The sequence below is a fragment of the Passer montanus genome, unplaced genomic scaffold (assembly GCF_014805655.1).
Source record: "Passer montanus isolate IOZ18808 unplaced genomic scaffold, ASM1480565v1 scaffold5, whole genome shotgun sequence".
NCBI classification, from domain to species: Eukaryota; Metazoa; Chordata; class Aves; order Passeriformes; family Passeridae; genus Passer; species Passer montanus.
Genome location: NW_024369929.1, coordinates 6,269,261 through 6,295,639, shown reverse-complemented (window position 1 = coordinate 6,295,639; position 26,379 = coordinate 6,269,261). Strand labels below are relative to the sequence as shown.

The 26,379-nt window shown below is 37.7% G+C and overlaps 1 protein-coding gene across 1 annotated transcript in view; it reads right to left on the bottom strand.

Moving 5' to 3' along the window:
- Positions 1–26,379, bottom strand: part of MYO5C (myosin VC) — a 33,886-nt gene that overhangs the window by 3,124 nt on the left and 4,383 nt on the right. Inside the window, exons 4-38 of the mRNA XM_039723549.1 lie at positions 26,193–26,337; positions 25,631–25,787; positions 24,995–25,138; positions 24,001–24,082; positions 23,311–23,418; positions 22,686–22,792; positions 21,769–22,034; positions 21,184–21,265; positions 20,723–20,863; positions 19,957–20,082; positions 19,289–19,372; positions 18,274–18,408; positions 17,849–17,946; positions 16,273–16,359; positions 16,076–16,187; positions 14,947–15,158; positions 13,574–13,739; positions 13,078–13,224; positions 12,370–12,534; positions 12,053–12,146; positions 11,427–11,490; positions 10,234–10,414; positions 9,571–9,664; positions 8,706–8,769; positions 8,539–8,619; positions 7,973–8,153; positions 7,059–7,152; positions 6,250–6,301; positions 5,886–6,051; positions 5,602–5,689; positions 4,815–4,910; positions 3,709–3,863; positions 2,537–2,626; positions 1,222–1,372; positions 537–819 (exon numbers count right to left, since the gene is read on the bottom strand). Of these exons, the coding sequence (XP_039579483.1) occupies positions 537–819; positions 1,222–1,372; positions 2,537–2,626; positions 3,709–3,863; positions 4,815–4,910; positions 5,602–5,689; positions 5,886–6,051; positions 6,250–6,301; positions 7,059–7,152; positions 7,973–8,153; positions 8,539–8,619; positions 8,706–8,769; positions 9,571–9,664; positions 10,234–10,414; positions 11,427–11,490; positions 12,053–12,146; positions 12,370–12,534; positions 13,078–13,224; positions 13,574–13,739; positions 14,947–15,158; positions 16,076–16,187; positions 16,273–16,359; positions 17,849–17,946; positions 18,274–18,408; positions 19,289–19,372; positions 19,957–20,082; positions 20,723–20,863; positions 21,184–21,265; positions 21,769–22,034; positions 22,686–22,792; positions 23,311–23,418; positions 24,001–24,082; positions 24,995–25,138; positions 25,631–25,787; positions 26,193–26,337 (4,498 nt within the window). The remainder of the gene's footprint in view (positions 1–536; positions 820–1,221; positions 1,373–2,536; positions 2,627–3,708; positions 3,864–4,814; positions 4,911–5,601; positions 5,690–5,885; positions 6,052–6,249; positions 6,302–7,058; positions 7,153–7,972; positions 8,154–8,538; positions 8,620–8,705; positions 8,770–9,570; positions 9,665–10,233; positions 10,415–11,426; positions 11,491–12,052; positions 12,147–12,369; positions 12,535–13,077; positions 13,225–13,573; positions 13,740–14,946; positions 15,159–16,075; positions 16,188–16,272; positions 16,360–17,848; positions 17,947–18,273; positions 18,409–19,288; positions 19,373–19,956; positions 20,083–20,722; positions 20,864–21,183; positions 21,266–21,768; positions 22,035–22,685; positions 22,793–23,310; positions 23,419–24,000; positions 24,083–24,994; positions 25,139–25,630; positions 25,788–26,192; positions 26,338–26,379) is intronic.

Here is a 26,379-nt window from a genome sequence, read left to right as displayed (position 1 = left end):
GCCTGCAGACTAACTCATGGAAAACAAATGCACTGTTTCTTCTGCAAAACAGTTAGGGGCATGTTTCCTTGCTGCTTGCAGCAGGAGAGATGATGTTCAATCTACACCCTCCAAGGCTCTGTCCCAGTGCCTGTCTCATCACAGAGCATGAAACATGCAAGTCAGCTTTTGTATCCCTGCCAGCCCTGGGACACTGCACCTGTTCACTGTGGTAAGAAAGAATTAAAAATACTGTTGGTCACATCACGGATGAGCTAGCATGGAAAGAATCCTAACCATGTCTGACTTTAAGCTTCAGACTGTAATTTTCTCTGCCTTTTCCTCCACTAGTGTTTCCATGGAAAAAACAATTTATAGTTGTCATGTTGAGAAAGCTCAGACCAAAATACAAAGATTTGCTTTTCCAAAAGAAGTAGAAAAACCTGGCTACTTCCAGCAGAATGGTCACAGAATATCCAGTGACTTAGAGGTAAAGGACATTACATACAAGTGTTAAAAATTCATTCTCAGGCTTGTTGAAACTTTACTGGCTTTACCTTATCTGCATTCCTTTTCTACAGGAGCACATGTCCTTGCGGAGGAAGAGACTATTGAGGGTGACAGCTCCAATCAGAAAGAAAAGCTGCTTCACTGCCTGCTTTAGGAGCTCAGAGTCCAAGCCATTCTGACACATAGTGCTATAAAAATAGCTGAGCTGCTGCAAGATGGAGGTCATAGTGTAGGTATCCGTGTCATCTATGCTGGAAGAACGTTTACGGAACCCCGTAGGTTTCAAGCCAGAAATTCCTTGAAGACTTTCATATTCCAGCATGCCTGGTACTGAAATACAACAGAAAATAACTGATAAAATCAAAATTCCCAAGGCTCCTTTCAGTTACATTAATCATTGAACAAAACCTACTTTCAGGACATTTTAGAATTGATACAAGAAAAATAAGATACTGACAAAGGCTTCCAGAGCACACAATTTTTAAAAAGCCTTTTATTTTTGTATGATGTTGCTCAGATTCACAGCATTATCCTAGACTAGGAAGTTTTGAGGAAAAAGTCTGGGAATATACGATTCAGTGAACTTTGTATGTGTAGAAACACATATGCAGAAACACCTATGTACAAATATCAGGAGAAAAGAGTCTGTCCCACCCTCTGCCTCCCTGTATGAGCTTTCTTCATATGCTTCACAAGCTACATTTAGGTGCTCTTGGATTGCTGCTGTCTTACCAATCATGTGCTGAATGTTGTTCTCCATTACAATAATGAATTGGTGATATATTTGAATGGCCAAATCACTGAGAATTTGTCTGTATTCTGAGAGATCAAAATGCTTCAAACAGTTCTTATTCTGACGTGGAGTGTTACACTTCATGAATTCCTACAAGTGAGTTGTAAATATAATTAGAAATCACATAATATGGTAATCATAAATTGTTACTGCAATGTGTTAGAGTTACTCATTCCATCTCTGGCTGAACACAGAATGGGTCAAAGCTAATTTCAATGGGTGCTTCCTGTACATAATTTTCCAGTTTATGCTGATATTTGCTCTGCTCCTAAAGTCAAAGGAAAGACATGCATAGATGCCAATGAACTTTGGAGCAATTCCTAGATCTCTTAATCAGAAAGCAAACCCTCCCTGCTCTCCTCTCATCGCCCTACCCACTCCCCCCACCAAAAAAAACCCCACCCAAAAACATTAAAAAAAAGCCAATAATGGAATTGTTTCAACTATGATGGCAAACAAAAACATTTACACTGTAGTGTTGCAAAGGGATATTATGTTTGGACTTTTCATTAGCGAAGTTCTGACTTCAAAAGCCTACTCCGAATCCTAACCTGTGTGAGGTGTTTAATATTCATTAGAACGCAGATTAAAAGCAAATTCTGGATTTCCCTGCTGTTGCAAGCCCAGTTAGAGAGTGTTGGTAATGCAGTTTAAGTTTGTGTTCTGTGTGACCCCTCTGTGGCCACGAGAGGGAGCATCTCCAACCCCAGCTCAGGCCACCCAAGTCTGTAAAACCTCTTAAAAACACAGTCAGTTTCCAACTGAAAAGAATGGAAAGAAACTTGAATCTTAGGATGAGATTTAGCTTAAGCAAGCAAGTGAAATAGGGGAAAACCTGAACAGTTTGTTGTTTTGCTTCTTTCCAGAGGTTTTCTTCTATTTTGGTGGCAGTAAGTATTTGAATGTCCCTAATTATGAAATAGTAAAGCTGTTTTATATATACACATGGCCGGATAGCTGAAGTCCAGCTCAAGTTAAACTCATGTGGAAAGATTCAAATTAAGTAGCAGTTTCCACGTCATGGCTTTAACCTATTTTAGCACTTTGATGTTTCCTTCATTTCCCTTGATCTATTAATTCCATACTGTCTTATTATTTGTATAAGAGACATAACACCACTGCAGAGCAAAGTAAATATATAAATATCTGTAAGGAACACTGGTGAGCTGGTGAATAGTTTTTAATTAACACTACTTTAAATTTCAATTAAAATCTGTCAAAAGTAACAGAATCATTTTATTAAATCAATCCTACCTCTTCTCCGCTGTACTGCTTCAAACAGTTAAGAAAATAGTATGTGTTGGAAAGCCAAAAGGACAACATCTCAAAGTCTTCTGAATGTTCCTGAAAATGGTAAGTAAAGCAGTCTTACTATGGTATTGTCTCTGGAAGTTAATTCAATAATTAAACTTAGGACCATTACAGCATTGGTAGAACAGAACCTATCTACAGAGAGGGAGCACAGAGAATCTGAAAAGTGCTGAACAAATCCTGCTCTGTTTTCAGGCTAACACATGGCAAAGATCCCTCTTTTGTTTGGTAAATATTGCTTAAGTATTCTTAATAGACAGGCTAAATAATAAGCCTGAACAAACAGTTTTACAATTCCTGTGGATAGGTAGTGTGCTGGAAGGCCTCCTGCAAAGTGTGAACAACACCTACATTCACAAATGAAACTGAACTACATAAAAACACAGTTCTATCTACCTCTTTTTTTATTAGCTGAGCAAACACAAGCTTCTCTAATGGATAAACTGTCCTATAAATTTGTTTGTGTACAAACTTATAGGCATTCTCTGTACAACATGTTCAACTACATAAACCACAGTCCATTCCTAACTGTGCTTCCTCCCTGTGTCTGGTGTTTCATTCCATTATAAATCCATTCACAGAGCTGAATTTGTTATGCATACAGCACAGCAATTTTTGTTTATAATTTAATTTTGTACACTGGCTGGCAATTTGATTTTAATCGTTTGTGTTCTAGTGCTGCAGTACAGATGACATGTTGAATTACACCAGCAGCCAAGCAGTGTGAAAACCTCCTCAGAGTCCAGTACCATTTTGCTGCCAGACACACCAACCTTCATTTCTGTCCCTCTGACTTTGACCAGTGCTGAAAGCACAGGTGCACTTCACCTAATTAGCTACTGATTGTAAAATGTAAAATACTTTAAATTATTTTGTCAACATCATCTTCAGATAAAATAATTTATGTTAATGCATTCTGTGGATTCTGTATTCAGCACAGCAGAACCTTACCTGGAGACTTTACAGGGATGCTGCTACAAACCTCAAAAGAGTGTCACTAATGATTATAATTTCCTTCTAGGAACATCAGCAAGTGGAAGTGTTGGCATTCCCCAGGTTCCATGCATGCATCTTGTAAACCATGTGTTAATCATCAAAAAGCACATGGCTCCTACCTTAACAACCTGTTTGATGCCATCAATGGTTACATTCATGAAAGATTTCAGCATGTCAGCATCGTTCAGGTAGTCTGCATACCTCACACACATGAACAGGATGTGAGCTGGAAGGCCAGGTATCATATTAACTACAACTCCACGTGGCTTCAAATCTGCATAGAGGAGAATCATCTGGTTTATTATGTAAAAATCCAATTTTCAGTGTATCATTCCAAAAAAGACAAGCACCATGCTGTTCCTTTCTGCAGTGACCAGTCACTTGATAACTGATTTACTGGTAAATCTCTTGTTTCTGACAACTTCTGTAACAGTATTGCTCACATATGAATATTAATGATATTTTCCTGATGGTAGAAGAGTATTGTAGCAAATTCTAAGGTCCAGCATGGGCTATGCCCAGGCAGGACAACTTCAAAAAGCAAATTACATTTAACTACACATTGGATACCCCACCAAATTTCAGCATTGCTTAGGGCCACACCTTTGCTCAGAAAAATATTAACATTCAAAAGTGAGAAGGAGGTGAGAACAAAAGGCAGATGTTGTTAATTCAATAATGGTACAAATGTACATGGAAAATTTGTCAAATTCACTATTAATTGTAAGCTAATGAGAAAAGCTGTTTTGGCAGCAAGAGTGATACTGTAAAGTAGCTCACGTGAAGGACAAAACTGTTCTACAAGAGAAACATGAAGTACAGTTCCTTTCAGTAAGGGAAGACATGGCAAGGACAGACAGGGGAGTAACCATCACACATGGATATAAGCACAGTGACTTACAGACTTAGTAGATGACCAGGAAGAAAGTAAATTGAAGTCCCTGGTGTGCTCTTGGGATTTATAGCTTTAGAGGTGGATAAATAGTAAGAAAGATAACGGAGTCAGCATTATGTAGAGACAGAGAAATTATTTTTACACAGATAAATCACTTCTGTGCTTGAAATATCTGGTACTGGAAAGAGAGCAGTGAAAATTGTACTGGTGGTAAGAGAACAGGGAATAAGGCAACTTTGAATGTAAGTGAAACATGGTGCCATGTAGTTTTTGTTATGGTGTTCTGAATATTGTTGATGACTTATAAAATTCCAAGTTTTACTAAAATACCGAGGATAAGATTCTGAATGATCCTTTCTTCATCCTCTTTTTTGTACTCCATCATTCCAATGTACTCTTTGGGCACAGTGGGCACATGGGCTTCAGCTGTCAAACACAAAAGCACTGTTATTTCCAGGTTAATGGTTAAGCTAATGGTCATGTTAGAACAAACTACTGGAGAAAAGCAGTTTTCTCTGTAATAAAGAAACTACACACTAATGTTCTTATCTTATGGCTCCAAGCATTACAAGTTAAGTAACATTTATATTATTCATGAACAGCTTCACTGGGTTCAGCGGGATTATTTGCAGTAATAAGAAAAAATAAACAGCAAAGTTACACCTCTACATTAGACAACTTTGCAATGTTTTTGAGAGCATCCTGTAGAGAAGAATTACTTTGTCTGTAAGAGCTTTGTACAGACTAACTTCACATCAGGAATCGTCTGCCACTTGAAAGCTCAAGGGAGGGGTTCCTTGTCAGATGCAGAACTAACACTGTTGGCTCAGAGAATTTGTGTGAGGGTGTGCATGAACTGCTGTTGGCAGGACTTTGTCCCTGTGCCTGCATCTTTATCATCTAGATAAAGATGTGCCTATGATTTATCTGGGGATAAAACAAACAAAACAAACAAGGACATTGATGTAAATTGTGTTGATGATTCCCCTAGCACATTTTCTGAGGTATTAGATTTCTAACTCCACCCCAAACTCCATCTAGTTAAAAATACATTTTTTCTTCAGACACTGAGCATTCACAGCTACTAAACAAAATAAATCATACAATAATATCTTACATTTTTCAATCGTCTTGGTCAGAGTTTTGATCTGATCTTCTAATTTTTTTATTATTCTGTCTTTCATGTCCAGCTTTTCTTCAAGATCCTGTAATAATAAAAGTCAGTGAGTTCAGAGTAAACACAATCAAAAAATGTTTATATTTGCTGGAAGAAACACCCTCATGTTTTTTTCTCCCTCTATTAATTCAAGAAACATCCTATCCATACCACAAAATCATAATTTCATTCTTTTTATCCGGCATTTCAGGAACAGTTTCTTAATGACAATTTCATTTCCTCACCATGTTTTCCACAGCAAGTCGAGTTGTCACTTGCTTTATCTTGCTTTGTAGTTCACCCTGGACTTCATCTTGCATCAAACCATTGCTCAGCCCCTCAGTTCCTTGGATTGTGTCCTTCAGACGCTCTTTTTCTTTTATGTCTACTTCATTCTGGGCCTCAGTAGTTCTAAAAACAGGTAAGTCTTGTCTCTTAATCTTTTGTGAAAGCACAGTCAGATCATACTTGTCCATTAGTTATTAACTGTACAAAGCACTCTAAGGCAAATCTTAAGTGGAATGTAATTTAACAGTTTAAGTGACTCTGCTCCTACAGCTTACAGTGACTACATAGTTTCTCAAAAAAAAAAAAAATTACAAAAATTACCGTCTTTGTGTCCTATCCCGTTCTAGCTCATAATGCAGCCGATTTGACATCTCTTCCATTTTTTTCAATAATAAATGGCAGCAAAACCCAAAACAGAACAGAAACAACAAAATCAAAGGTATTTACTGTTCAGTACTAGTATTCAGTAAATATTTTATACGTTCATAATTTTGTTTCATCTAATGAAATTGAATGACCTGCCAGCTAATGTAACAGAGAAATATGTGACTACTCCATACCACACAGAAAATTATATGGGATGAAGAACTGTGATACTACTAACTTCTTGCAGTTGGCAGAAAAACTACTCATAAATTTTAAATCAGTTGCCTAGGAAGACAGTGCAGTTACAGACACTCCAAATTCTCAGCAGAGTATGCTTTCCTAAATTGAGAAGAACTTTTCCCTCTGTCTCCCACTCTGAGTTTTGCAGCATTCTCTTAAGTCTACCGCATAGAGTATGCCTTAAGTTCCAAATGATCTTTCCTTTTTACTGTTTCCAAAGGACATACTCTATTTCACATATTCTTAGCAGAGCCCTATGGAATACATTTGGAGACTTCCAAACCACAGAACTGAATGACCTTAAAAAGGTAAAAAAGCACATATTTGCATGTATCTTATTTTTTCAGAAGAGATATAACCCATATTTTTCATCGCATTTCTTCCATTTTACTAATAGGAAAGTAAGTAATAAGGCAATTAAGTCCTCATGGAAGATTAGTTCAGCTTTTAGAGTCCAGTTCCAGGGAATTCATCAAGTTCACCAGAAATACCTGAAAGACTGAGGACCATAGTGGGACCATTACCTTTCAACTTTATTGTCTGCTCTTGAAGACGGTTTTCAAGATCTAATTTTTGATTTTCAAGTTCAGCAACTTGCTGCTTAAGATCTGGAATTACCTTTTAGAGAAAAAGGAGATTTGTGTATTTCAGCACGTTCCTTCTTTTCAAATGCCTGCAGTAGTTCCTAATCACTCCATGACCCTGGACTGCCAATAGTCCAAACCAGAGAGAGTCTCTGGGGAGGTTCTGCTGCCTGCTTGCCTGACTTGTGTAACTTTTCTGGAGGCACCTTCTGCTGGCCACTCTTAAAAACTAAATACTGAGCTAATCAAATTGTTGGACTTTCCCACTACTACCATTGTTTCATTCCAGTTTAAAGGAAATGACACTACGGCTTTAATTTCCCTAGTCCAATTAACAGGGAAAAAAACCCCTCAACATTCCATAAAACAGTTACAAAAATAATATAATAAACTTTTCCTTTCATTTTCAATTTTTGTAACTCTGTTTTGAAAACATTTCTTCAATTATTTTTCAGCAAAATGATATGGCATGTGCTATCTTCTGGTACAACACGAGTTCCTTGTGTCAGACAGCACCAGGCATCAGGCTCTGCAGCCCTACCTGGAACGTGTAGCTGCCCTCTGGTGGGGAGAGCCTCCGAACTCTGAGGAGGCTTCTGAGAAAAATCTTAAATCAGGTTCATGCAAATGAAAAGGCAAAAAGTCTCTGTGAGGCTGCCCCAGCAGGCTGGACACTCAGACAGTAAATTTGGCTGTCCTTACACACTACCCCAGCAGGCAGAGAAGGAGCCTCAGGGATGTGCCACCTTACACGGCCCCATTTGTTTGAGCCTTGAGATTTCAAAGACATGCCCACAATATTTTGAGAGCCACAAACACATCTGGTTTGTACTTCTTCTACACCTGGACCTTACCAGATTTTCTGAAGTTAGCCTGCTAACTTCAAGCCGAATGCCATCATTTATGTCATTTTCCTCTCGGAATAATTTTTGTAGATGATTAATATCTTGACTAAGATGTTCAACTTTAAAGTTCAAACCTTCAATCTCCTTCTCATATATTTCTTTCTGAGACTGGAAATGGCTTTCCAATACTCTGTTAAAACAAAAAGGAGAAGGAACATGGCAGATGTAGAACGACCTTGATTAAATGGGTCAAATTTAATACAAAGTGAAAACAAAAGTACTGTGATTAACACAGAGATATTCCATTACATCACCTGTGCATTAAAGGAGTTGAAAGTTATGCATGATATCTCAGAGGAAACACATTTTCCTGACTGACACATACACACTTATCTTACTGGCTCTGTAGAAGTTTATTCAACTGATTTTAAACTGCTCAGCTCACCATATAATGTAGTGTTTGTTCATTTCCTTAACAGAAGTTCAGCACTGTAAAATTTGTTACCCACTAATTTTTTGATTTATCTTCCAGGTCACAGCTTGGAGTTATGGAAACACTGCAGAACTGAACTAACCTTGTGGCTTTTTTCAAGCCCTCGTAAGCAAACCACAGTTCCCCATCCTCATTTAGGTGTTCCAGATCCTCTGTAGAGAGTCTAGAATGCAAGGCAGAACCATTAGTGTGCAGATGACCATAATGCATTCCTTAAGCTTTTCTGAAGATGCCTCAGAACAAAATTACCTGCTTCTTACATCTTCAAAATCATAACTTTCAAGGAGCTGCTTTGTAACTTCTGACATCTTTTCTGGAAGAAAACCCACAAAGTTTATGAAATTAATTATTTTCTCTGCATGTCTCATTATAAAGATCAAACCATCCTTTTCCTAAATCTAACAAGGTTCTTCCCTGGTACTCAGTAAATACATCTGATTTACCACAGGAATACCATGAGGGACTTGGTTCTACTTTGGGACATGTAGGAGCATCAGGTTGATGTACCACCACTACTATTTTTTTCTGAACTTTCAATGCAAAATTACATCTTTCTGGTCTGAATCTGGGCAACTCCTAGAGTTGTACAGATGATTTATCATCTAGTGCTAGGTTACCACATTAAATGCTGCAAATAAAGGTTTGTTCCTTGACATTATTATCATTAAACAAAGTTCACAATAGTAGTGCTTGTTAAGTACATTTTTCCTAAGAGAACCCAACTCAGCAAGTTATTTAAGCATATTTGACATTATTGGACCTAGGACAAAGGACAGGATGAATGAAAACTAGATAATGTATTGTTTACACATTTTTGGGTCACTTGTTAAACTCTTAAGTGAAGTTTAAATTTTAGGTGAAGTTTAAATCATTAATATTTGTTTCTAAACACAAACGGGAAATGTCTGAAATCACAGTTTTCTCAAAGGGGTACCCCAGATCTCAGTGTTCAGTGACCACTTTGTACACTGTATATATGGATGAATGGAATTAAACCACTATGGGAGAAAGAGCACTGGAGCTCTGTCATAGCTGACATTGAAGAGATCAGTTTAAACTGGCCTGGCTCACACTGCACTAAGGAATTCTCTGCACTGCCTGGTATGTAGCTTACCCCTCAATTCTCTCTTCTGTGAGTGGGCCTGCTTTTCAACATCCAATTTCTGTGTCTGAAGAAGTTCAATTTCCTTTTGCAACTCGGGTATTTTCTGAATCAAACAGAAAACATATACTGAGACAAGGAGTGCATGACAAGAGCTGAGTATCAGTTAAATCATAATTAAGAACAAGTTAATATGGTGAAAAGCTTAAAATGTCTTGTGTTTAAAGCATCTGGATTTCAGGCATGAGAGCGGAACAGTAATGTGAGGTACTGAAAAAAATAAGTTTGTGCCATGGAATTGACTCAGAGAACACAAATGTGACATTACACTAATTTAAGGTTCAGTTTATAAACTACATGTATGGAAAATCCCCTGAGAAATGAACACTTTCTCAGGAAAAAGAAGGAAAACAGATCAATATATTTAAATGTATAAACATTAAAACAACTATTCTTGAAAATGTGCACTTATTACTGCAAGCACTAACTTGTATTGTCTACTACATGAAAACAATGCAATACAGTGATGCATTAAATACAGCTTATTAACTACAGCTTTATCTAAAAATGGACTGGAAAAAAAAAATTAGTGAAGATAATCTATAAACAAAACATGCACATTCTCCACTTGCTTTCTCTAGCAAAGACTCCAAAATGAAATGAGTCATGCTTTACCTCTGCTTGTTTTGTAAGCTGTCCCACTTCCATTTTCAAGCCATCCTGAGTGATAATTTCTTGCTGAATTTGTTGCTGTAGCTGAGTTTTTTCTTCTTTCAGAATCTTAATTTCTCCCTTGAGCAATTCAATCTCTTTTTCATAGTCCTGCTTCTGGTTTTGGAAATTTTTCTCAAGCATCCTAAAGAACACAACGAAAAGGTAATTTTATTCACCTACATTCTAAGTGAAAAAGTGGGCTTTGTTTTAGTTTTAATTTGAAGGACATGCTTCCTTGAAGAACACTTAAATGAACCATAATTACTTGAAAATGCTATCCTACATCCTCAGAACCCACCCACATAATGGATGATAATGGGAAGAGAACATCCCTATATTTTCTCACAGTTTTAGTAAATTTAGTTTTCCTTTACAGTTTCTTATACTTTACTGAATATTTCTGCTGGATTGGCTTCCAGCATCACACAGGTAGTGAGCAAACCAGAAAAACTAGGAAAAGAACTCCTCTTAATATAGTCTGAAGGTACTGGCAGCTGAAATTAGACTGAGCTGGGGCACCACAGCCCTCAGGAGCAGTGATTGTTCTGATTGTTCTCTCTTCAGAGAAAAGCACTTCTCTAGTACTGGAGGTTCTCTGTCTTGGACTGGAAAAGTTATTGGGAAATAAACACTTGATCCCAGAAAAGCATGGTAAAAGCAGCAGCCATTTGCTGATTAATAACAGGATTTGTACTGTAAGTTAAATACCTAAGGGAGAAAAAAAGAGTTCTTTCCTTTACATTTTTAACCAAATGTCCTTTACAAACACTGCCTTTCCCTCACACTGAATCCTTCCATTCTGTCCTTTCATATTCACTTCTCAGGAGTTCTGACTGGTGTGGCTATCAGCTGCTCTTCCACTCTTGACCAAATTCTGAGGACATCTCCAAAGAAACCATTACCATCAGATTGACTTTCAATTCTCAGAGACACAAGAAAAGACAAGAAATTGCAAAAGCAAGAGCAGCATATAACTCACCCACAAACAAGAATGTGCTTTTCCTAAACTCTGCATTAAGCACACTTCAGTAACAGCACTAATGCCCAATAAGATGGACATATTCATAAGTGATGCCAGCATAATACATATGCAGAAGGAGAAAGAAAGAGAAAAAAATGAATGCTGTCAAAGAAATAAAAATCAGATTACATACATTCGCTGGTTTTCTTCTTTTTGTACATCATTGAAGAGTTGCTGTGTGAGGTCATCCATTTTCTCTGTCAAAAAATATTTTAATATTTCAAAGACCTTAATGCAATGTGTCAATTTATTAAAAAAAGCATGACCACAATGAGAAGTTTTGGTTTAATAAGTAATCATTAACATATTCTGAAACTACTCTCTCAAGTGCCAAAAAATTATCACAGTACATTTTACAAGTAATGCTATAGGAACAAAAAGATTCTGAAGCACCAAATTGTGCAATTATTCATCTAAAGTATACTTGATCTCATGTGCTGTCTGTGTCCTTTGAAATTAGATTCCTAAAAGTAGTGTATTAAAGGAAGCAAGGATGAGGTTACACTTTGAAGGAATACCTGTGTATGAAAAAGGACATGTAACAGGAGGAGAGCTTCTGCTACTGAAAGAACAAATTTAATTTAACTATTAAATAAAAAGAATTTGCACACCTGTGCTACACATTCTAAGCAAGAGAAGGACCAACTTTCAATATACTACAATTTCAGCATTTATATTGCTTTTATTAGAACAAAAGTAATTTACTTTTGCTGGTAAACCCCACTACAACACCTTTGAAACTCCTTTTAGTTATTGTACCTTTCATTTCCTCAGTTTTTTCTTGGAGTTTTATTTCTAAGGTCTCCTTCTGTTCTTGTAATTCTTTATTCTGATTCTCAAGTTTTAAGATTTTCTGTACAGGCAAAATTAAGCAAAATATACAAATTACAAAGAAGGAAGAAATATGTCATAGAAGATCTTATATTTAAAGAAGCATAAACAGTCTCTTCCTTCCCTGCTGCCTCCCCCCAAAAGAGTATAGTTACTTAGAAACTCTCAAATCATGCATTTGATAAATCAAATAACTGAAAACATTATTTAAGAATAAAAGCACACAGATGGCAATTTTAATTTACCTGCTCACTGTCCTCTTTATATTTTTTCCCTTTCTCTTCATATGTTCTCTTTTGAGCAGTTAATTTTTCGAGTTCTGATTCAAGTTTCTGAATTGTATCCACGTCATTCATATGAGCTGAAGCCAGATTGGTCAATCGTTCCAGCAAACCATGATTTTCTCTACTCTACAATGAGCAGGACAGGATAAAAGGAAATAGAAAAATGCACTGAAACTGTTCCATGGAATTCTAAAGGGAGTACCTGACCTACTTCTGCTCTCCATCCCATATAGTTCATGATTATTTCAACCCAGGACTGTTTCTATCAACTAGATTAAAACTACCATTTTAAATACAATTTGGCTGGAATGGGTTTCAAAAATAAGCTGCAAAATAAACATAATTTTCAATTCCCCAAAGTTGCAAAACATGTTGCACCAGAGGAATATCTCACACATCCTTCATCCTAACACCAGAGACTGGACAGACTTAAGAAACAGTAAAACACCCAAAAAGATAATTGCAGACTCTTCTGATTTGCATAATTAACCCAAAAATACAAGGAAATCCTAGATGATTCTTTCTACCCTGGGTGTAGAAAGCCTAGTAGTTTATTATAAAGGACCATAACCCTTACACATTCTCCTGTTGTCTCAATCCAACATCCTTGACTAGAGCACATAGGATAAAAAACTTAGTACAAATCAGAAGCTGACTGCTTCTCCTCACCTGTTCTTCTATCTTTCTCTGCAGCTGCTGAACTCTGTAGGAAAGCTGGATATTCAGCACAAAGCGCCGAATGTTCTGGAACCTGCGCCTGGCCAGCCACGCACGGGCATATTTCTGGAGGACCACAGCCTTCTGCTCTTCCCGCATCTTTAAAACAAAGTATTAGCATCCCTCTGTAATTAGCTCAATCCACATCAATTATAACAATCTGTGAGCCTACACACACTGGTGAGGACAATGCAACCCATGGAAATATCAAAATATTGAGATATCCAGACTGCGGACACATTTGAGCCACTGTAGTAACCACAGTAAATGGTCTGCATCCAGCATAAACCAGACAGAGATCTTGGTAAAAAAACAGAAAACAGAGCAGAAGATATGAGAACCAGACAAGCAAAAGGTAAAGTATTGGGAATAACTGCCATTGTGGTAATTTTTCTACAAAGCATGAGTTGTTTCCAGTTACTGAAATAAGATGTTTGAAAGGCTGTACCTTGCGATACTTTTTTCTTGCTAGAAATCCTCTCGTGTAAGCTTGTATTGTTACAGCAGCCACATGGATGAGCTGGCAAAGTCTCCGGACGAGGTAACCCCGACAGTATTTCTGAATAATTATAGCTGCCCATGTTTCTTTCAGATTTCTTGCAGTTATAGCTTGCCTTCATTCAAAAGACAATAACATTTACTCAGGTCACATTGGATTTCTCATGCTTATTGCCTTGGTTGGTCAAATTATATACACACACACAGAAGAGAAGATATCAAAACTGGGCATCCATTATCAAAAATAGAGCTTGTTCTTCAACCAAAGTGAAAGAGAGGGAGATATCCACAACTTTTAAATGTGTCCACAAGCATTTGTTCTGATGGTCTCTTTAAGAAAACCTCCCAGCCTACACAGAGCCATCTTTCATTCTGCTTTGTGAATGCCTGGTGCACTTCCTTTGCAATAGTTTGTCCATACTAATCCGTACACCCCTGATTTCTTCTCTGGCTCTGAAGCTCAGCAGAAAGCTCAGCTGGGCCATCTATTATCAGCTAAGGTCTGAGCTCACAGGCAGACAGGCCTCTTGGGAATCTGGCAGACAACAGTGGAAGCCTGTTGGGGTACTTCTCTCATACCAGCTGAATAACCTGAACACATTCAAGTTTGCAATTACAATCAAGAGGGAATGGAAATACAACCTGAACTGCTCTTTCATAAAAACTACACTTGGGGCATTAGCTGTACCTCCTGTGGCCCAGGAGCCAGTTGCCTGTGGGGGTCCCAGTTTTGGTTTCTCTGGGTTTGGATTGAAGGCGCTTGAGACAGTAATTCATGTTCGGACTCAGCTGTTCATTATTTCTTATCAGTAAAACAGTCTCATCACTGTGAGCTCAGCAGCTTTTCATTAGAAGGCACAAAATGGCTAACAATCTCTTGTTACAAGGTCTTTTAAGACTAAACTATCCACTTAAGAACTGACACCTAGATTATTTCCCCTTTTAACCCAATAACTGATCACTAAGAGCCCGCAATGCAGACTTTTCTGCCCAATTACCAAATGCCACCCAAACCCATGGAGAAGAAGAAAGAAGAAACATGAAGAAGAAACCTAGGACGGCACCCTGTGCCCTCCATCTTGCTTCCATCCACAACACACTAAAAATCCCAAAACCTAAATTTCTCACCAAGTGATACACTTACACTACTCCCTATAATCTATTTCACACTTCTGTGGATTCTGGTCTATCTTGAAGTCTAGAAAACCTTCTCCATGAATGAGGGTCAAAGTCAGTGCTCCCCTGGGGGTCAGGGCACCCCAGAGCAGACAGAGAAATCTTCCCAGTGCCCTGGGTCTCCAGTCCCCTGCCCAGGCAGCGTACCTGACGGTGCGCTGCCCGCGGAAGTACTGCTGCACGGTGAGCGCCGCCCTCCTGAGCGCCAGGAACCGCCTGCGCTGCAGCCAGCCCCGCACGCGCGTCTGCAGCAGGACGCACGCCTGCCTCAGCTTGTCCGAGCGCAGCTTCTCCAAGTAAGCAACCTGGCCCGCTCGGAAAAAAATTTTTGTTCTCCCAAACTGATATTGGTTATGATCCTGAAAAGAGAAAACAGTAGGTAAATTAAGTTTCTAGCTTATTTTTGTTGACCAGATATTCTCCTCCTTTTATAAATTGTCACTTCAGGCAAGCTCTGCTTCAAGACGTCATCTTCCTAAATAAGAATATCCTCTCTGCCTGCTATGTAGATAGGAGTATGTATGGGGGGGAACCCACTTAACAGGAAAGACACAGAGAACAACATCAAAAGTTGTACACTCATCATCTAAAATTAAAGGGAGGCTCTGGACTTATCATCAAGGCCTTAAAAGCAACCTCTTCACCTCCTCCAACAAGTCTGGTTCCATGGGCTCAGCAAACCTTTTGATGCACGTTTGTAGCCTGGAACCAGTGAGCTGTGTGACCAAAAACTCGGGGTGAGGCTGCTTTTAAGCTCCAGCTCTCCCACCCTGGCCTGTGCCAGAGTTACTCAGCAAGTGTGCCTGTGTTCGGGGTCACACATCTCTGAATCTGAGCTCAGTCCTGGTGTGCTGGCTGGACCAGGACCAGCCTCACCAACACAGGCTCACCTAACAAAGAGAAACAACATGCAAAATAGCAAATTTCTGAGCAGCTCTTCAATAAGCTGCATTCCACCATCAAAATCCCTCTTGTGCTTGTAATACTTTACAAATGTATACCATTTACCCTTTACTGGTTTATAAATACAGGATCTCTTCCATTTTGCAAGTGACAATATCAAGCACAGAGTGGTTAAATTCTCTGTCTACAGCCACATCCTGACTATCACAAGGTTACTGACCCACAAGCCTGTGTACAGCACAGTGAATCAGGAAAAAGAGTAATAATGTAAATATCTTCCCTGTTTGAGGAGAGATACTACCTTTGGCAAAAGAGACCTTTTATTACTAATAGGTGCTGTAATACATCTATTGGTTGAAGCAGACAAACTAACCTGGATCAGCCTCTGCAAAACAATCTTGCAAATCTGTTTCTTGTCATTTATGGAGAGTTCCTGCTGTGTCATAAGAATGCTGTAACGGCTGAAAAACTCAATGTAAGTCCACCTGCAAAATTAGAAGTTAACAAATTAATTTAATTAATTGACAACTAGGTGTTTTTTGGCATGGGAGGGCTCACTGCTATCCCTACCTGGATGGGTAGCTCTGTGCACTAATCCGAATAGTTTCCAAAACACCACATGCTCGCAGCTGCTGGGCAACTCTCTTGGAGTCAAACCTAAAAAAAAGCAGTGTTATACTGCTACATTTCTGCTGGGTTTGGCATGCTGTAATAATTAGAATCATTCTACCAACTGGATTTGTATTTCTGCTCATAGGACACAAAGCTCCCTGTTTCTTATATAGTGTCTTACTCTATATCACATATTAAACAGATAAACACATTAAAAATCTGGGTTTTCTGTTTCTTTCTCAAAACCAAAGGAAGATTGTATTTTATTTCTCTCATTAAAATTCCTATTTCCTTTCAATATTAACTGTGGCAGTTCATAGCAGCAAGTGGTAAAGAATAATTCCACTCTCAACACAAAACATACACAGAAATAAACCCCCTCAGCAACCCACTAGGAAGAAACTCTCTAGGTATTTTTTAGCCCATTCATTATGAATAAACCAGGTTTTGCTCATTGATACCTTGTTTCAAAATTACAAAAACAAGGCATGGAAAAGCCCTTTCTTGCTCTGGACCAGAGCTGATATGCCCACAGAGCACATCACCAGTGTCAACTCAGTACTAGCCAAGAGACCCCTGTGGCTGGCAGATACCTACACTGCTCTTTCAGAAGCTCTTGGTGCACTCTTCTAGTCTAATTTTGACATATTTTTACATTATCCAAGCTATTTCTGCCCTCACTGCAGAATCATGAGAGCTCACTGCAGTGATAGTGATATATTATCATCAGTAACGTGTTGTGCATGGTAAGATTTTGTCTGGCTACAAGAAAATGAGCTAACATACTTAAAAGATTAAATTTAGAATCAACGCTGGCCTCTTCCCTCCTACTCATATATGATAAAGGCTTCAATTCCATTTGTCAGTGCACTGCCTGCCAGCTGGAAGTTGTGTAACTGACACCAGAGTGCTTCCACAGGTCTGCCCACAAAAGAGACCAACAGCTGCATCAAAGTTAACTCCTACTCACAGGTTAGTGCTTATCCATCCGGTCACAGGAATTATGGAAATTATATGCCACATATGACTGTATTAAAACATTAAAATTACATAAAAATTGGGGGAAAATCTGGGGCTATGTTCATCAGTGTTCACACCTTTACTGACTTCTAAAGCTCTTTTAAATATTTCTGCAGAAAAAAGGGAATTTCACAAAGAAAATAGCAGATGTTTTTATTCTCTAAATACGAATTGAGGTTAGTCCATACAGCGTTAAGGGCAACACACCTATACAAAATATTCAGCAACTTAAACCAAAGGAGGAAAACCTTTACCCTAAAAATGTTCTGACAAATACACAAGCACTAGTATCTAACTTCAAAATTATTAGGTTAAAGGATTTTTAAGGTAACAATGACACTTAAACATTCAATTTTTATAAGAAGTCAATATTTTTTTCAAATTCAGCTGTCTGGGAAGGAAAACCATGTTCTGCATGGGAAGTTTCTCCACAGTAAGAGTTTAGCTTGCTGACACACCACTACAGTGATACCACAGAAAGAAAACCACAGCTGAGCACAACTAACATACTTACTCAAAAGGCAATTTCTCATCGTTTGGCTTTATGCATCTCACATAATGAGGAGTGGTTGCATTGAGTGTCACCATAAGTAAAGACAAAGAATTCCGGAACTGGAAAATACCAGACATAAGAGTTTTGCTAATGAAACATTTCAGTAAGAAGTCAAATCATGGTCGTTTAGTTATTTGTTAGGTTTTGGCTGGACACTGGGAGATAGGGTTTAGATCTCAAATGCAGGAAATTGAAGATTTTGGCTGTACCAAACAGCCTCCTATATATAAAATAAACACACCTATTATACCCAGACCTGGAGCACTGCTCTGTGGTTCTTGCTGTCCTGAAAACTGGACAGTTCCCCACAAACAGAACCCAGTCTCAGACTGCCCAGCATTTCCCAGAAAGTACAAACACCACAGAGTAGCAGGTTTGTGGGGTACCTTACTGCCTACAGTCGTCCGGAGCTGCTTGTTGGGTGATTTCAGAACAGGTCTGGCAGATTTGATGTTTATAGCTGAACTGAAAGGTGAGACAGACACTGGACTGTCTTGAAAAAAATTTGCACACAGATGAAACTAAAAGTGTGGTGAAAGAACCAAAGTTAAACACTGTATAACAGCAGCATCATTTTAATCAAAATTACATTTACTATAACAAAATACAAACCCCTTAATACTTAGGCCGGCATTGCAGGATTTTGAACTAGGTATCAAACAAACAACAACTGAAAAAAGAGTTGCAATGCTTCTGAGTCTATTGGGCAGCACTCACACATTTCACACACAGAACTCAACATCTGTGAAAGCAGCCTGCAAAAACTATTTCAATATAAGCAAATACAGACATAAACACAGAGCAGAGCTAAAAATAAGAGCACTTAAGGCTGTGTTTTCACAATATGCAATTTAAATTAAGAATATATTTTCAGGTCAGATGAAGTTAGCTTCTTAAGAGTAATCCTGAAGTCCCAAGGCTGTAGACTTCAAAGGGACAAGCAGGTGGGAAGTGGCAGGCACACATAAGACACCTGATGTTTTCTTTGCCCTGGCATTCTCTTAATCTCTTTTGAAGAATAAACAAAGGCAGTTGTTAATGATAAACTACCTATCAAATCTGCATGTAAGGACTACAGGGAAAAAAAAAAGTTTTTCAGTTACAAGGATTACAAAATGCTCTTGAAGGGAGATATTAAAAGAAAACCCCAACATAACTAGCAAAATAAATGCACATATATGAAGGAAGTGGGACACTGTGTTTTTTCATCTTGTATATTATTTGGTGTTAAAAATACACACTTCTATAATATTAAATACATTAAATAAAAATTAAGACTAAATTAATTTATTCAACCTATTAAAAACCTGTATAACAATAAAAACATTTCAAAATCAGATCTGAATTCATTCCAGTAAAATCAGGTATTCAGAAGATTAATCATTACTGTTTGTCACAAACCTTGCTCTCTTTCAAGATTTCAACCAATACTTCATGTACTGTATCTCTGTTTTTTTCCAGAAATCCTTCACATTTATATTCTACCTGTGCAAACAGGTGAAGTCATTAACTTTTCAGCAACACATAAACAAACAGTTGGCAAAACAATAATTTTTACTCTCCCTGCTGTGGTAGCCAAGAGCTTTTTATTAATCTCCGACATGATGGCTGAAACTCTGCTTTTCCCAATTCCATTATCTCAATGGAATACATGCATCCTGCAAATTTAGAAGCAGGACAAACTGCCAGAATCCAAATCCTTCTGCTTATATTAGGAACTTCTTTCCTCCTTTCTTCATTATTCTATGATTTCAAATCAAGGTACCCAAAAGGAATACTATATCTGAAATGTAAATAACTGAGACTAAAATGTGTATAAGCTACAACTATAACTGTTCTATTTATACATTATTTTTCTGCTTTTTTTATCTTGTTGATTTATTTTTATGCTCTTAAATGTTACAGGCAGTATTACCAATAAACAAATAGCACTATGTACTGGAGATCAATTTTATAGAAGTTCCAAATAGGTGTGGTTAATATTTCCTATTTCCTATGTTTGTTTTTTTTTTTCTGAATGAGCAACTGCTAGAAACACAGGGAACAAGACTGGATTGTTTACACTCTACCTTATCAGCAAAGTGTTGAATGATGAAAGAAGTGTTTGACATCCTTGGCTTTTCAAAGAGTGCGTTTTTATTGACAAAATTATTATACAGCTTTTGAAGCCAGTTTTCATCTTTTCCATGAGGCAACTGCAAGAATAAGAAAGGCAATCTCTTTAACAAACTGGACTGCTGGAGCAGCAGAGCTGCTGACTGTCAATAAACACACTGCATAAAACCCCTTCAGTGAATTACAAAGCCTGATAACCAGTTTTTGTCTCTTCAGACCCACCAGTAGCAAATCATTTTTGGAAAGAAGATTGTATTAATCCACAAGATTTTGTATCAAAAGCAGTGATTTGTGGACTAACTAAAATTTAAAAATATTAGTGGAAGAGCACCCTGGGGACTGAGCAGTCCAAATTCCTGCTTGGAGCAAGACTAGCAGCAGCAGCCTGCTGCCTGCCCTCAGTGCAGGAAGTGAGGAAGGATGAGGATCCCAGTGCACTCCAGCCCTGCACTGCCCCCACAGGGATCAGCTCCAGCTGCTGCCTTACTTCCAGCTAAGTTCTGAGATCCAGCTTCAGGTTCTTAGTACTATAAGAGAAAATAGAGTAAGTAATTCACAGTCAAGATTGCCAAACAGAGGGCAAACATTAATGTTCCTTTTCTGAAGAAAATGCTCTATTTCCCACTGAAAATGTTAAAATATGGATCACAAGCCCCACTTGTAAAAAAATCTATACAGTTGTTGGTTTGGGTTTTTTTAAATGAGCAAATATTAAATTACCAAGCATTCTTCATCCAGAAGTTCTAAAATTCCCATTTTAGCCTCAATAAGGTCAATGACAGGCTGGTTGTCATAAAAGTCTATTAAAGTCCATGGGATATCTTCCTTCATATATTCTTCTTGTTCAAGTTTAAAGACATGCTGGATTTGCAAAAATTATGAAAACATAAAGAAGGTTACAATTAAGGGAAAAGAAGTACAGTGTTTGCATGTGCATAGCTGTTGTATACACAAGATAGAAAAAAAAATATTTTGGAGTATACTGTATGTCTGTAAGAAAAGAACCATCTAAATTTTCATTTATATATATGTGTACCCATGCTTACATAAAAAAAATAAAATATTTTTATTTCTTACTGGATAGCCACTATCCAGAAATATCCATCACTCAAGTACAAATAGCATTTACTAATATCCACCCTGAAGCAAAATAAAAGAACTGTAACAAAAAAAGAACATACCAGGTTAAATTGCTGCTGTAGTTTTTCATTTGCATAGTTGATACAAAATTGTTCAAAACTGTTCACATCAAACGTTTCAAATCTGAAACACAATTCAAATCAGGAAAAAAAATCCTTTGACATCAAAACCAAATGGCAGCATCCCTGAAACTCTTTGGAGATATCTTAATGTTTCTAAGATAATTAACTAATGGTAAGACTAATGAAGATGCTAAAGAAGTTCTAAACTTCTCTAAAAGCTAATGTTACCAGACGTAATGAAGCTAAAAAACCCAGAGCTAAATCTAAAAGTATCATATCAGAAGCTAAATTTAAACCTCATTCACAAAAAAAAAAAAGGTATTTATAGTAGCAGAGGATTTCCACTAATCTGGGTGAGTAAAGAACTCACAACCTCATTCACAAAAAAAAAAAAGGTATTTATAGTAGCAGAGGATTTCCACTAATCTGGGTGCTAAAGAACCCATATGACCATGACCTTTCAGTAAAACAAGCCTCTCCAAACTCATCACCAGCACAAAAAAAGTGCCTTTTTTATCTATCTACTCCAAAGAAAAGGCATTCTGTTTCCACAGACATTCTTACCCATAAATATCCAAAACACCAATGAAAGTGTGCTGTTTGCCAGGGAACTGCAGAGCTTGGTTAATTCTTTCCACAATGAAGTCAAACAAATGGGAGTAGATCTTCTTGGCCAGAGCATCCCTGGCGTTGACAGCCTGGGCCCTTGTCATGGGCTTTACCACGGTCTCTGAGGTGGTGACAATCTTTCGGTGGCACAGCCACCGGGTCATTTTGTCACAGTTTAAATCCAGAAGCTCACAGAATATACTGAGATGTTTATCTTCCATCTTCAAAGAAGATCAATAAACATTATTAGGGTACATTTAATTTTTAACTGTCTTTAACTGTTTAGTTCTTTAACTGTGAAATCCTTGCAGTGCTGCCACCAAACCATGATTTTTATTTTTAGATAGGCGAGGGGCTGTATTTACGTCTTCCTCTGGCAAAATAGCAAGATGAGCTAAAGGAAATAATACTGGATAGAACTCCTGATATAGGAGAGAAAAACTTGGACTGGATGAGATGTTTTGGATTAAGACACTAAAAGAAAGTTACTTTGGTCTATTTTTAGGTGTTCTTGCCTATTAGACTTGCATAGCTTGCTAGGACACATTCTGAGCAGCTTTGACTATGCTCTGATTCCTGCATCCTGCAGAGAGTTCCAAAATGGATTTTCCAGCAGCTGTGGATCAATTGGATATGGAGCACTCTTAGCCACATTTTGCCTTTTGTTAAACCTTCTGAAGCAGGGCACAGAACAGCATCTGTGTGAACACTCACTGCAGTTCCACACAGATGGAGATGGAGAAATCAATCAAGTTTTGTACACCAGATTTAATGCTGCTCTGAGCCCCAGATATGAGAGAAAGTATTGCTAAAGCACTTCTGGCATAAAATAGAATAGAAAATGTTAGTATCTCAATGAGCTACTTCCTTACACTGATGGATGATTTTTCATCTCCAACAGCTGCTACTTCCACATTGCCCAAGTGCAGGATTGCTGCCAGCATTTTAAAAACATCCATCTGAAAATCCTCCTTCAGACCTAAAAAAACATTCCTTGATTATTTGAAATACACAGAAACAGTACAATTAATTAAATCAGAACAATGCTGGGCAACTTGCTTTGTTGTGCAGCCAAGAATTGTACAGCATCTCTGCAGAGTAGGATGCAAATCCTTGGTTCGGCCAATTTTCTGCCTGTCTGATCTGATGATAGATTGGGCATAAGTTCCTGTACCTCCCCAAGTGCCAGCTCAAGTCTGATTTAGCTTTTACATAAGCTTTTACTGGGGCAAAGAAGCTTCCAGTATCACTTCTGTCACAGCATGTTAGTTTATGGCCAAGGAGACTCCAGCCCTCAATGCTTCTGACCAGTAACAATTAACTCCAGTTGCTAATTGCTCCTACCCAGCACTTCGAAAACAGACCAACCACAATGGACAAGCTATGAAAAAAAAAATTTGGTAATTACTACTAACATTATGAATATTTCAAAAACAATACACCTTTGTCCATTTCAGGAAAAAAAAATCAACTGAAAATGTATCCCCAAGAATTTACCCAGCAAGGCAAATGTCTTCTGAGTCTCCACCATATTTGCTCTGTCATCAACCCCTTCTATTACAGTGCTGCCACCCATTCGTGTGTAGTTAAATTCTTCTGCACTTCCTGTAGAAAAGAAGCAAATCTTGTAATTCTGCAAAAATTAGGGACTGGGGAGAGCTACTTGTTAAAACTTTCGTAACATAAAAAAACGAAAGGTGCTGTCAGATGACAACATTTCAGTGATAAGCTGGAGGTCCTCTTTTTTCTGAGGGAAATCCATGTGCCCAACCCAGTTAAGCTGACACAGATCAGTGTTCATAATTCTGAGAAATCTTAATATCTATCTAATAAAAAAACTGGAATGGAGACTGTGTAAACATACACCTAAATTCTGCTTCTCCCAGCTTCTCTGTAGATAAATTAATCAAGTCCCTAATCTGTCATAGCATCTGTCACTACAGAAAGTATGAGAATAAGATTTCCAAAGACACTCAGGTACTTGACTGTGCACTATTTGACTTTCCAGGGATTTGCTATGAAGTCCAAAATGAGCAGTATTAACAGCTAAGTGACTTCAAAATGCAGGTCGTGTTTTAAGGCTGTGAGATTTATGCTGTAATGCACTAAACATCCTAGCCCTTGAAAACCCAGCCTTAAAATGCTGCACTGCAAAAGTGAAGAGCAGGTTATTTTCTTGAGACCTACCCAATTTAAGATGTTTATATTCAGGTTGCATAGCAGATGCACACAGCTGATAAAATATATGGTAGTTCCTTTCATTTTCTGACTGTAAAATAAAGCAAAGAGTAACATCACAGAAAAAAAAATTAACAACAAAATGAAGAAACAAACCAAAAAACACCTGATATTCAATGTTACTGTAAAGTGATAATGACAACTGAAGGCTAAATTCTGCTGCAACATAGATGAGCAAAGAAATTACTTATTATTCAAATGGTCTATCTTAGCAAGAGCTTTGAAAGTGATACATTCAAGTATATACTTTATTTCCACTGCCAATATGCATAGTTCTTTCCCCAAGGATGTTAATAATTTCTTCAGCTTGAACAACCATCTACTAATAAGAACTGACAAATGCTGTAAAAAAAGATGTGTAGGAGTGTCAGCTGAAACACTGCCCTGTGGGAATTCAAAAAAACTCTCCATTTCCAAACCATCCTTCAAGGCAGAAGATATACAGAAGTATTTTTCAGTGTACTTGTAAAGTTACAATACTACTAAAAAAGAAACCTTTGTAAAAACCATTTAATAAAATTAAATACCTTCTTTAGTATATTATCATAAGCCATGACATTGGAGTGAGTCACATGAAATAAGCCCTGGCCTTATAAATTTTCAGCCTTTTTTCTACTCAGACTCTCTCTGCCCTGTGTATGCTGTTCCTTTCCAGATACAATTGGCCTCTGTTACTGTTGTAACCACAAGTTACGGATTTCTCAAATATTTCTTGTAGTTATTTCAAGGAATTGTTCCTGAGAAGTATTCATCACTTCACATAAGGAAGAAAATGGAATAAAGTCGTGTCATATAATAAATAATATTAGTTTCTGTTAAAAAAGAAATCAAATGCTGACTGGATACACTCTTCAGAACTTCACCTAATATTTTCTATACAGAACTAGTATAGTGCATCAGGAGCTATATTAACATTGACTATTTTAGACTTTATTTTACCCACCTGAAATACAACCCTGGATTTCTCAAGCAGGTATGTTCTCATGTTAGCTCCAATGATTTGGTAATTCCGATCAAAACTGATTTCAGTGTATTTTCCAAATCGACTGCTGTTATCATTCCGTGTGGTTTTTGCATTGCCCACAGCCTACAAAAATTATAAACTTTTACAATTTGCCTTACTCACGTCTCTCATAAAAATAACTTTATCAAAACTTGAGTCAACTACAAGTTTCTAAAATCAAAGGTGCTCAGGGATCAATCTCTGATCAAGCACTGAACTGTGTTACCTATATTTTGAGGCCCAAAATTGAAGACAAGCCTCAAGTCAAATAGCAAAATGCTACATAAAATGAAAATTAGACAAAGTATACTTTTCCAACATAAGGGTCCAAGTAATAAAACCAATCAACTTGTTCAGTATTGTTACATCATCATCTAATTGGGCAAACTAGCACATAGGTGTTCCTGTTGCTGACCACCTCTTTCCATCAGTCACATCCAGAGGCTGAAATTTGAATTCAAATATCTAACTCAGGCAGATGAAGCATCCCTGAAGATTTCAAACAAAGCTTCCCAGAAGCTCTCAGAATTCTTCCCTTGATGAGTACAGACTTGACAGACACTCTCCCAAACTTACCTCGGTTATTGGATTGGATGCCAGTACTTTATCCTCCACGTGAGCATTGCTGCTTGACTTACTCACAGTGGCAAAGTATCTCATAGTATACCTTGCAGACACAGTCTTTCCAGCTCCTGATTCTCCACTGACTATAATGGACTGATTTTTGTTATTTCTAAAACCAAATAATCAGACAGTTTATGTCAGACATGTCTAAAGGGCATGTATAAAAGTAGGAATTACACACATGAAACAATGTTTGAAATCACAGCTGTGCCCAAGTCTCACAGATCAGTTCCATCTTACATCTATTTTTCTCTTTCTCCTCAGCTGTAACCTCTAGGCTGACATCACTGCTATTCACCAAATCAGTGTTTTACCCCTCATCAAGAATGAAAATAGTTTTGAGTTCTAGAAATTCCTCAGCTGGTTAAGGAATTCCTTCTCCTTTAATCAAGCTACGTGTCCAAATGTATTCTTAATAGCCAGTGCCACATAGACAGTAAAATTAAAAGACAATTAACACTGACTGCCACTAGACTTCAGGTGTTATTTATGGACATTAAATAACATACTGAACCTTGCCATTTGCTTGTATGCTTCTTCTGCCACAGCAAATATGTGTGGATCCATGTCCCCCATGTTTTGCCCACTATATGCATGGATAATGGCATCTCCATATATTGGCAGCTGCTTATAGGGGTTTATTGCAACCAGAATTATCCCTACAGTCAAGTGTACAAAACAAAAATAAAACACAGGTTAGT